Consider the following 12,121-nt stretch of genomic DNA (forward strand, 5'->3'; position numbering starts at 1 on the left):
TATGCATAGGCCGAGTCATGCTACAAACAAGTGCTGAACTAAACGAATTATTCTCCCTCAAACTCTTCCCAAATCTGCCTTGCTGTGTTTCCACAACACTTGGCAATTCTCAGATGAGACGTGCACCGTGCACCTCATGTGCTACCTCCCTGAGGAGAACTGGCTCCCCCGGGCCCCCCCGAGCCCCCCAGCCCTGCCTTTGCACCGACGACACCCGAGCAGGACCCCCGTGCTGTGCTCGCGGGCTGCGCAGTGCTGAGGGACACCAGCCCAGGAAGCAGGAGACTTATGTATGTGCCCAAGAGCTGAGATACGCAGATCTGCCTCCCTGCGCTCGCCCAGGGGCACCGCACCTTCCCGTCACCGGCACACGGCATCCCGAGGCCGGTGCCAGGCGAGGCAGGAGCAGGACCTCAGCCTCTCCAGGCAGGGCATTGCTGCGCGGGCAGGGGGGAGCGTGTTCCCCACCGCTTCCCTCCCTCCCCATCGTCTGCCTCCCGCAGAAAACAGGGCAGACCGAGGCTCCCTTCGGGATGCCGCGCTGAGCGTGGTGTCACCGCCATCTAGTGAGATGGGGATGGAGAACCAGCCGCCCCAAACGCCCGCAGGGACCCCCAGCACCCCTCTGCCTCCTGTACTATGTTTTTTCCTTCTCCTCCTCGGACCAGAAAGTGACTGTTTTGGAGTGGAGACCAGGACGGCCCACCTCACAGCCCTGCAAGGGGATGCGCTGTCCTTCATACGCCTCCCTGTTTGAAATACATGGACAAAGGGAAATTAAAATAAATTGCTAAACCCACACGCCAACTCAAAGGCAAACTTGCAGGTGCAAGGGATCCTGGTGTTCCGTTCACTGTGGGAGGTGGGTCTGGCACATGGCTGGGAGATGGAGCAGGCTAGGAAAGACAGCAGTCAGGTTCAAACAAAAGGTTCTTTAGGGTCAACCCAGGATTTTAAACTAGTATTTCATGTATTTGTAGATCAGGTGATAGGGGTATCTTTCTCATCATGACAGCAGTTAAACACCATAGAGTGCAGGCTTTTATGAACAGGTCTGACAAACACCTGCCAAGGACAACACCATCCTGCCTCAGAAGTGCAGGTGTTCCTGCTCTTAAAGGTCTCTTCCCGTTCTTCACTCCATTGGCTTTTAATGGTCCACATAAAACACAGTGAAGGAGGCATGTTTTTGCTTTTTTTTACTATAGAAAATGCTCAATTAGAGGTGCAGGAAGGGAGAAGGAGGAGGATGCAAAGCATCCCCTAAAGAACCTTAAATTATGTTATTCAACTGAATAAATAGGTCTCATCAGGAACGTGTTTTCTTTAGTTGCAAGTGCTGAAGTACTTTGAGTACTTATCGATGTACTTGAGTGTACGTTTTGATGATGATGTTCGTTCTTTTTTCCTTTACATTGCATAATAGTGATAGAAAATTCAAAGCTGAAGAATGTGGCTAGAAAAGATGTTTCACATGAAAGAGGAAGAAGGAAAGAAGATGCTTGGTATGTGCCTCTCACCTCATTTAACTGCGGCATTAAATCTCTCAGAGCATGTACCTGTACTCTGGGGCACAGAGCAGAGAAGGGGCTCCCGAGCCACCCTGGGGAGGTGTGAGGCCTCCACCAGCACGACCACCCTCCGGACCCGTGCTGCCGTGGGACAGACCGGGCTGCCTTCGCAGGACCTGCTGTTGCTCAGGTGCAGACGCAGCACGAGACACAGCAACCCTGGCTGAGACCTGTGGGGATATTTTGTCGTTAAAAGCAGCAAGGAGAGGTGTTGGTCAGACACACGGCCCATCACACCCAGCCCGAGCCCCTTCGCTGTGACCCACCGAGGCGCCAGGGATGTGGGCGCGCGGCTCGGCTGGCACGCGGCCTGGCGGTTGGGCTGGACCATCTTAAAGAGGGCTCTTCCAGCCGCAATGGTTCTGTGAGTCCATAACTGCTTCTCACTTTTGTTTTTTTTGCTCCCAGGGCAGCGCAGGCAGGTAGGGAACCGCACGTCGTGCACAGGATGAACGACAGAGGCCCTCCCGGAGCGCTGCGAGCTCCCGCGCAGCCGCCTGGGCGGGCCCCACCGCCCCCGGGCCCGCCCCCGCCCCCGCCCCCGCCCCCGGACCCGGACCCGCCCCCGGACCCGCCCCCGGGCCCGCCCCCGGCCCCGCGCCCGCCCCCGCCGCGCCCGGCCTGCACCGCGGCCCCGGCCCCGCCCTCTGCCGGCGCCGGGAGCTTCCGGGGCAGACATGGCGGACCCTGCCGGGGCGGCGGAGGCGAAGCCTGAAGAAAAGCAAAAAACCAGAAACAAAAAGAAAGCAGCGACAGGTGGGGGCGGAGCGAGGTCGGGGTCCGTGCCGGGGTGGCAGCCGGGAACAGCGGAGGGCTCCCCCGTGGCCGCGGGCCTGCTGCCCCGGCCCGGCGGTGCCCCCCGTTGGCTGCGAGCCGGGGGCTGCGGAGCGTGGCCGCGGTGTCGTGGCAGCCGAGCGGCAGCGTGGGGTGGCAGCGGAGGGGCAGCGTGGGGTGGCAGCCGAGCGGCAGCGTGGGGTGGCAGGGCCGCCTCCCGGCCCGGCGTAGGGCAGAGGCGGCTCTCGGGGGCGAGGCCTCGTGGCGCTGCCGCCCCCACAGGCTCTGGCTGCTCTCCTCAGCCTGCTGTGTGCTTCTGCTTCCCTGGCAGCCTGTCCGCAGAGCCCACCTCAGCTGTGGGGTTTATTTTGTTAAATAGCTCGAAGCAGTAGCTTCTTGAGGTTAGAAGAGATGCGAAACACATTCAGCAGAGTATTAAAACCTGGGGTCCCTACTTTCAGTCGCTGTAGCCTGCATGGTTAACTGTGGAGAAGTAACAGTCACTGATGGAAGAGGAGGACAAAATCTTTTTTTTTTTTTTTTTTTGCTTATGTGTGCAACAGATGAGTCTGAACTTCTCACTGTGCCAGATGGATGGAAAGAGCCAGCATTTACAAGAGAAGATAATCCCAAAGGGCTGCTTGAAGAAAGCAGTTTTGCGACGCTGTTCCCTAAGTATAGAGAAGCATACCTGAAAGAGTGCTGGCCACTTGTCCAGAAAGCCTTGAGTGAGCATGTATGCTACTTCTTGATTGTGAACACTATGTTTTATCTTTTGGGAGACACATGTGTTACTTAAGCCTATAAAAATAGTGCAGGTTGCTTTTTTGATGCTGTGTGTTTCTACTGTGCTTGTGTTTAGAATTGGTAGTGTGATTTTTTTTAATTGTTATTGAAATTGGTGAAGGTCTGTGTAGCCAGACTTGCATTTCTTTACACGTGTTGTCAGCAAGTATCTCCTCATCCAGACTCTGTCAACATGTTGTCCAGGGAAGTTGTGGAAGCTCCATCCCTGGCTGAAGGCCAGGTTGGATGGGGTTCTGAACAACCCAGTGGGAGGTGTCCCTGCCCAAGAAGGAGGGTTGGATCTAGATGATCGATAAGGTCCCTCCCAGCCCACATCATGCTATGATTTATTGCTCCTTAACTCAAGGAGAGGAGGGAGCTGGTATTTCAGGCCTCCTGACACGTGTCCAGCCTTTTTATTTGTGTGTCTCCGTATGAATTCCCTTAAGCTGAAAGTCACTTCAGGAAATTTGGAAACTGGGTACGCATTCAGAACGTAGTGTTCTGTTTGATATCTCCTGACTGCCAAAGATTACTTCTAATTTAGAGATTGATTTACCTTTTCCAATATTGCAGTACGTGAACGCAACGCTGGATCTAATTGAAGGAAGCATGACTGTCACTACCACTAAGAAGACTTTTGATCCATATGTGATCATCAGGGCTAGAGATCTAATAAAGCTTCTGGCAAGAAGTGTTCCATTTGAACAGGTCTGTATTACATCCTACAAGTTTGTATCAAATTCTGTCACAATGCTTAAGAAATAGAACATTTTGAAAATGTGGGATTTTCAATCGAGTCAAGTAAAATAAAGTAGATATTAATATATCTGAAAGTGAAGTGAGAAGAATCAACTGCACGATTCTCTTGACACTTTCGAGTAATATGTTTGCATTCAGGTGATACTGCCTGCTTGTCTTTTTAGGCTGTTCGTATCCTGCAGGACGATGTTGCATGTGACATCATTAAAATAGGCTCTCTGGTGAGAAAGAGAGATACTTTTATAAAAAGAAGAGGACGACTTCTGGGACCAAAAGGATCCACTCTGAAGGTATTTCTGATAGGTGTAGTAACCAGAAACTTCTTAGACGCAGTTTGTGTCCGGTGTTCAGTTTACACTTAGTTCATTTCTTTTTTTGGTGTAGGCTCTGGAACTGTTAACAAACTGTTACATTATGGTGCAAGGCAACACTGTTTCAGCTCTTGGACCTTTTAGTGGCCTAAAAGAGGTAAGTGAAGGCAGATGAGCAGTTCACGTAGACATCTATGCCAGCTCAAGGGCAGATGAGAGGCAAAATCTGGCAACCTCAGGAGTATCTCACTGACTTTTCAGCTGTATGTTAGTAAGCTACATTTACACAAATGTCCATAGTTTCAGTTGCTGAATTTTGTTTAGATTCTCAGGTGTTTCTGTCTTGGAAGTAAAAAAGTATTTGTGAAATACTCCCTTTTTTTTAGCAAGAATTTTTGTAGTTTTACATGAGAGGTGTAGTGGTGAAAGTACTGCAGAGGTAATGATATATAACCTTAAGGAACATTTAATGTTTTTAGTAACTGCTTAGAAGAAGAGTGCTTGTCAGAAACGAGTTTCTCATGACACCATAAAATCCACAGTTACATGAAAGTAATGTTTATAGGGCATGATGGGCTGTATTAGAAACCTGATTGGTATTTCTAAATTAGATAAAGTTATTAATGCTTCTGAAGTGCCTTCTAGTTAGCCATGTTTGTTAAGTGTTTTAAATCTACCTAGTTTTGGGGCTGGGGAGAGAGGAAGAGTGATAGTATAGCTGGTGTTTTAATTTATTAGGATATTAAATACTTGCTGAGTTTTATATATATGTTTTTTTTAACTGACAACAGGTCAGAAAAGTTGTTCTGGACACAATGAAGAATATACATCCCATATATAACATTAAGGTTAGCATGGTCCACTGTGCATCTTTATTTACAAGAAAGTACTATTTATTCTCAGAGAGTTGTATGTTAATAATTGACATGTTTCTGTGTGGTAATCTGCTTTTGAGAATTTTTGTAACGTATTTCTTTAAAATAACCCTGATTTTCATATCCTCCATTTTACCAGGATTTAGTGCCACAGTATCATTAAAATTATCTGACAAAACATCAAAGGAAAAGTGTGTATAAACTTTCCTCCATTACTTGCTTATTTAAACTGAGGCACCTTCTGTGGTGCATTCTGCCCTTGTTTTGAGGCATATCTATCTTTCTGGTTCTGCTGTTTGTATGTAAACCCCTCTACTCTTGCTGAAGTGAGACATGGGAGGTTCAGATGTAGCATATTCACAGTAAGAATGTTTAATAAAACTTGGAGTTTGGAGCTCTTGGCTACTACTGTAATACTATTTTTAATTCTGTGTGATGCTCTAAAAATACTGAAGACTTTGATGATCAAAAGGGAATTGTCAAAAGATCCTGAACTGAGGTCACAGAGTTGGGAAAGGTTTCTGCCTAAGTTCAAGCGGAAGAACTTGAAAAAACGCAAGGAGCCAAAGAAGAAAAATATTAAGAAGGAGTACACACCATTCCCACCTCCACAGCCAGAAAGCCAGGTCAGCTCAAACTTTATTTGATTATGCAGGACTATAGCATGATTTGAAATCGTGTTCTTCCTAACAAGAGGTTGGGAGACCTTTCTGTCAAGTTCTGATTTGCTGATGCTATATGTCTGGCTTGAAATGCATAATTATTTAAAGGCTCTCGGTACTTTTTGTTCAGATTGATAAAGAATTGGCAAGTGGTGAATATTTCTTGAAGGAAAGACAGAAGAAGCAAAAGCGAATGCAAGAGATAAAGGTAAAGTTGTTCCAACCCTTGCTAATTTAGAAAGTGTTTGACTCCTGCCTTGGAATGATTTTTTTTTTTTTTTTTGTCCCATTAGCCCAGCTCTACTATACTTGACTTTTTTTTTTAACTTTAGGCAAAGCAAGCAGATGCAGTCAAGAAAAGACAAGAAGAAAGAAATAAAGCTTTTATCCCACCAAAGGAAAAACCAGTTGAGAAAACAAAGAAAGGTAACCATTTGGTTTTTTTCCTGTTCTAAACCCCTCTGCTGTTGATTCCTAGGCTAAGTGATTTTGCAGAGATACAGCTGTAGGAAATAAGAACGGTCATACAAAAAGCCATACTGGTTAGATCCATGCCTGGAGTTGTCGGAGACAGTAGAAATACCATGGCAGCCCATAACTACGTACCTATATAATGACACTTCTCTGTAAAACATTTTCCTGAAGGAGATCCTGGGACAGCCATCTCAATTGGTTGTTTGGCCTACATCAATTTTTGGCTTTCAGTTTTGTAGCAGAGATGCTGTAACTTCTGCATTCAAAATTTTGGCTTTTCTCTCAAGAAAGCCAAAAGCAAAAGCCAAAAGTAAACTTATGCCCCAAGTTGAAGTAAAAACCACACTACATGCAGGGTAAGAACTTGTGTTCTCACATTGTTTGTTTTTTTGAGCGCTAGAGAAAAAACTTCAGTTTTCTGGGTTCATTGATGATACTGTATTAAAGTTAAAATTAATTGTATTAGGTAGACTATGTATGTTTTGTATGAGCTATTCTGCCTGCGTATTATGACACTATATGACACAGTTTCTTACGAACTGAAAAGTTGATGTTTCTTGAAAATCATCTCTTCTGCAGCATTGATACAGCACTTTGTGATGGCAGTAAAATGTCAACGATCTTTTTATTGGCTGTGCTGGATCTCAAGTACTGAGCTTTTCTAGCTGCTGTGTTTTGGCCTGAAATCTTTCAGTCTGCCAAGAAAAAATTAGAGCAGTAGCTTGTATGTAGAGAGCTGAGATCCAGGGAAGACAACTGGTGCCCACGTGTAGGTGTAGGAATTAATTGTGTGAGACAGGAGTGTTAGATCCAAACTCGTGACTCATGCCCAAAAGAGAAAATACCATCACTTAGATTAATTTAAGAGTAGGTTATTCATGTTGCTCAGCATTAAGTGTTTAACTTAACTGCAGGCACTCCCTTTAAAAGTCTCTTACAAAGGTCTTCATCAGGGGTCAAAGATCTGTGTTCCCCCAGCCCACCCATCTCTGCTGTTTCCGACAGTGGCCATTAATGGATGGCCATGGAGTTAGGGTAAGGATGGGACAGGCATGTTTGGGATTTTACCACCTTAGTTACATACAGAAAGGCAGAATACCATGAAAGCTTCTCCAGGTATATTAACTCAATAACCAATTGTTTCTCTGCTTATGTGAGACCAACCGAGCCAGTAGGCCTATGTCCAAGACAGAATGTAAGCATTAATTTCACAGGAGTACGTCTGTGGTCTGATCAGTGGGTGATTGTAGTTTGTGCAGAATGTGGCATCTGTTCAAATACAGTTGTATAGGATTTCATACATGAATGTTATTTGAATTCTGCTGTAAGGGTTCCATGGGCAATAACTAGTTTCAATATAAATGATTATTAGAATTGTTTATAAAATCATTAGTGAACATTTGAGTCCTAACCAGTGCCACAGGATGCAGTGTACTGTGTGTATATATGAAGTTATCTTGTAGACTGTTGACATTTAGTAAAACTCATGTCTGTTATCTTCATGGTTTTTATTATATAGCCTCCACAGAGAAAAAAATTGATGTTGAAGCCATCAAGGAAAAAGTAAAGAATGCAAAGAAGAAGAAATTAGGAGCACTTCATGTGGAAGAAGTCAAGTTAAAAATGGCAGCAGATGAAAAGAAGAAAAAGAAAAAGAAGTAATTCATCACCTGAGATGCTCAGTTTTCTCCCATGTTAGTGAACATTTTCACATTTGGAAGATTTGAGATTTCTTGCTGTCGTATAATCTGAACAAAAAAACCTAGGTAGAAAGACAGTCTGTTTTCATAAGTACACTTTAGCTAGTGGATCTGAAGTACCTGAGCAGAATTGCCTAGGTTGGTGAAGAAAATCTGCACTGCTGTGTTTGAGAAAGCATGAGCGTGTATCTGGATAATATCCATCTGCCTTAAGGCAAGGTTTCTAATAGAAACATTTAGGAGTTTGACATAGGATGTTAAACATCAGAGTCAGAGAACTTTGTGGGAGTTTAAGGTAATTCTCGTGGAAAGGACTACCAGCATGTGTGTAGCCTCAGTTATGGTGATAGCTTCTGCAAAACAAGCAAGACTTACGACTGTATTAGCTTTTTTTTCTGTAAAAGCTGGTAATTTTTGCGTGTCTTGTCTTGGTGTTAATAAACTATTTTAATATATTGTTCTTAAACGCTTGAATTAGTCGTCATCTGCACAAACTACATGTTGTTTTCCAGGAAACAAGCTCACAGGTTCATGTGAGAGTTAAATAAATGTAATAATAATTGGATGCCATTAATACACTCATTTATTAGCATTATCCTGGAGGCTGCTAGATAGAATGTGGTACAAAGCAAAGTTCTTTCCGCATATAATGTGCTGCAGGGAAAGCATAAAGTCTTGTTACCTTTCTTTTAATACATTATTTATTTATTTATGGCTTGAAAGAAATTATAAGAAACAGTGTGCTTTCCTTGTATTTTTTTTTCCTTTCCTTTTGAGGCCCTTCCCCTTTTTTTAAGGGAAGCTTAGAGGTTTTTAGTTTCCTGAAAATGCTAATTGTGATGAAATAAGAGTTCACCAGAAGAGCAGATGTTGCTTTTTTTAATACACCCGCTATTAAAGAAGCAAATGTAATGATTAGGAGGTGGTAGAGCTACACCAGTTCCTTTATTGTGCTGGCATACTTTGGCAAGGTTTTGGAATTTTGATCACTTGCACATGCAGTGAATGATTATGCTAGAACATTGCAACTCTGCGTTTGGGGTAGTGACCTTTTATTGGAAACTAGCAAGTGGAAATAGAGCCATTGCCTTTTTTACATATACAAATAAGAGTTCAGAATATTTCTTGCTAAAGAGCCAGTATGTGTGTGTGTGGAGAAATAGCTGAGATGTTTGCCCTTGAGGGTAGGGGACAGCATTAGCCTTAGTGTGCCTCTCAGTTATGTGATCACTTTTTGGTGCTTGAATGTTGAGGAAAAACAGTCCTTTTAGGGACTTTGTTGTTCATAAATGATTACTTGTGGAATCAGTCAGGAAAATACTGCTTCAGCAGATATTTCACTGAGAATGTGATCAATGAGTCACAAACACCCATCTCAGAAGCTGTCTTGAGCTGATGTCTTTAGTGGTACCAGGACTATGAAAAGCTTTTCAGAAGCACTAACTGATGTTTAGCAGTTGACAGTGCACAGTGGTAACCCAAATTCACTACCAGTCAGGTTCAGACTTCTCATGTAGTGAAGGGACCAATTTCAACAGGAGGCAGTACAGTACTTGAGTTGAAATGCCTGTTCTTACAGTGGGATGCCACAGACGAGTGCTCCAACAAAAGAACAAGTAGCCAGTAAGGAGGAGTCTGACTAGCCAGAGAAGGAATAAATGTATTTGGGGAGGAAGAGTCTTCATTCTGATCTGGACTGGACAAGTCCACTTTCACTGCAGAGGACTGATACAGGTGTTCCTTTTGTTGTTCAAAAAGTTCAAAAACAGCTTTAGGGCTCGTTGCTCTACACTGGTCTTGATAGGCTGCCATTTCATGTCAGGAACCTGATCAAGCTGAAAGCAAAGCACCCTACAAAAAAGTTTTCCAGCTGCATCATCCAACTGCCTGGTTGCCTGAGTTGCAGTGTAAGAAAAGAGCTCAGCTTGATGGCTGCTTGGCATTAAATCCTTTATATTTCCATTGTGCTTTTTTAATTTAGGACCCCCAGCTGAGACTTCTGTGTGGCTTTTGCATCAAAATCCCTCTCCATACTAAAACTCTTAACAGACTTCAGGGAGTCTTGTCCTTTTCTTGTTATGGGATGAAAAGACTGTGTTGCATTTCATCTTTTTCAGTTGTTATGGTTGACAGGTCTCAAGGATCGTTGGTTGGACTTTTATTTACTTAAACTGGAAAATCAAGAAAGCCTACTCAGATTCCTGTAGGGAAGCTAAACCAAAGGACTTGTCTGCTTAAGACCCCATATCTGAATGGCAACTGGCTGTGTGAGCTCATTGTTGGTGCTTTTCGCACCTGTTTTCTCAGAGAATATGGCCATACAGATCTAACACTTGTATAAAAATTAAGGAATGGAAAACAATGTGGATCTGGAAGAGTGAAAAAATGTTTCTTGTATTTTCATAACAGTTTGAGTTATTGCAATTTGCCCCCTTAAACTGATTTTAGAGTTTACAGACTTGCAAAAATGTACCCGAAGGCTGCATTTATATATCAGTGTTTTGTGTTTTTCATACAGAATTCATGGGCCTGTGCCATAAACATGGACAACTCAAAACGGGTTTGATCATCAGGAGTTAAACATCTGTCTGGATGTTTGGACGTCCTTAAAATGAGCTGCAGTACTAGTTTAGCTTTGACTTCCTGATTTTCAGGTTTTTTGTTTGGAAGATACATGGGTGAAGTTTGGGGTTTTTTTCCCCTAAGCTCCAGTGATTTACAGGTTTTTAAATGAAGCTTTTTGTATGGTATTTCCTTAGAGCTGCTGAAGTAAACAGTTACATGTTTTTAAGGGCTCTGTGTTCATTCAGTAAACACTCTCCTAGAGACCAAGCATAGATTAAACTAAGCAGGGGAGAATTCCTGCTGAGCTCATTTTTGCTCCCTGGACACTGGAGCTTACGCTCTTCCCTCTCCTCATTTCTCTTTCTTTGCAGTGGTAGGGTTTAAACTGCATGTGGCACCAGTGGGACACACCCTGTGCCAGGCTCCACGCTAGGGTGTGAACCCTGTGCAGGAGAGCAGACACAGAGTGAGCCCTGCTGCCCAAGTGCTGCTTGCTTCCCTGACGGGATTTTTAGGTGTGGCTTTGCAGTACATGAAGCTTGAGGCTTGGGTCTTACACAAAAGAGAGTGGCAAAGACACAAGTGGAGAGGAAAGTAGCTGTCCTTTTAGATGGATAGACTGATGGCCTTGCTTTTGCAGTGGGGATTGTTATTCTTTTTTAAACACCCTAATCTGCCTACTTTTGAAGACTGAACTCGGCCTGGCTTACTGACAGGTAGGCCAGCATGGGTACTGGGATGCTAGTTACTGGAGTGGGGAAGAAACTGCTCATCTTTAGATCAGATGTTAGGAAGAAATTCTTTAGTGTGAGGGTGGTGAGACACTGGAACAATATTTCCCGGGGAAGCTGTGTATGCCCCATTCCTGGAAGTTGTCACGGTTTGACTCAGGATTGGCAATTAAACCAGAGACAACAATGCTCTTGATCCTCTCTCCCTCCCGTCCAGGTAGTGAAGGGGAGAGAGAATGAGAGAGAGACTCTGGATTGAAATGCTCAAGGCCAGGCTAGAGAGGGCTTTGAGCAACCTGTTCTAGTGGGAGATGTCCCTGCCCGTGCAAGGGGGCTGGAAATAGATGATCTTTAAGGTCCCTTCCAACCCAAATCATACTACTATTCTGTGATTTTACCTGCTGTCTGCAAGCGTGATATCTTGGCTATGGAGGCTCTGGTAGCCAAAAAGCTAAATATAAAGAAATCTCAAGGGCAACATTGAGAATTTTGTCCACAGCCATGTCTGCATTTTGAAAAATGATATATTGAGGGAATGTTGTGATGCTGAGATGATTCAAGTGCAAGCACTTCACTACCTGGAAGAATAAGTAATAACTTTGGGTCCCAGTTCCAGTGTTTTCAGATAAGATCCACCCCAGCAGTGGTGCCAGGACTGGGTATATGGACACGTGGACAGGTGCTACAGGGGCAGTAGCCCAGAAATGAGGTGGTGAGGGCAACTTCCCAGTCTCCTGTACAGCAGTGGATCTGTGCCCTGTAGTGGGGCATGGTGCAGAGGCATCTAAACCTGCTTCCAAACAGATACAGATCATTGCAGTCCAGCTATGAGTTTGTGCAGCTCTGCTGCTTCCAGCCTCTGCTTGAGCTGAGCAACTGCAGTCAGTAGAGGACATGCCCAGCTGAACAC

The 12,121-nt window shown here is 44.5% G+C and overlaps 1 protein-coding gene across 1 annotated transcript; it reads left to right on the top strand.

Annotated features, from left to right (window-relative positions):
- Nucleotides 1-2,217: 2,217 nt before the first annotated feature.
- On the top strand, nt 2,218-8,381 carry KRR1 (KRR1 small subunit processome component homolog). Its single transcript, XM_051642965.1, has 10 exons — nt 2,218-2,327; nt 2,909-3,081; nt 3,708-3,842; nt 4,058-4,183; nt 4,278-4,361; nt 4,996-5,052; nt 5,535-5,705; nt 5,872-5,949; nt 6,074-6,167; nt 7,735-8,381. Exons 1-10 carry the CDS (start codon nt 2,249-2,251, stop codon nt 7,875-7,877), a joined length of 1,140 nt encoding a protein of 379 aa, XP_051498925.1. The 5' UTR covers nt 2,218-2,248; the 3' UTR covers nt 7,878-8,381.
- Nucleotides 8,382-12,121: the final 3,740 nt, after the last annotated feature.

Source organism: Apus apus, chromosome 1 (genome assembly GCF_020740795.1).
Source record: "Apus apus isolate bApuApu2 chromosome 1, bApuApu2.pri.cur, whole genome shotgun sequence".
Classification (NCBI taxonomy): domain Eukaryota; kingdom Metazoa; phylum Chordata; class Aves; order Apodiformes; family Apodidae; genus Apus; species Apus apus.

Bases quoted from the DNA above. Each gene is read 5' to 3' on its own strand.
- KRR1 (XM_051642965.1), top strand. From the start codon at position 2,249: ATGGCGGACCCTGCCGGGGCGGCGGAGGCGAAGCCTGAAGAAAAGCAA. The intron at 4,362-4,995 runs GTAAGTGAAGGC...AACTGACAACAG, and splicing joins CTTTTAGTGGCCTAAAAGAG to GTCAGAAAAGTTGTTCTGGA. The intron at 5,053-5,534 runs GTTAGCATGGTC...AAAATACTGAAG, and splicing joins ATCCCATATATAACATTAAG to ACTTTGATGATCAAAAGGGA.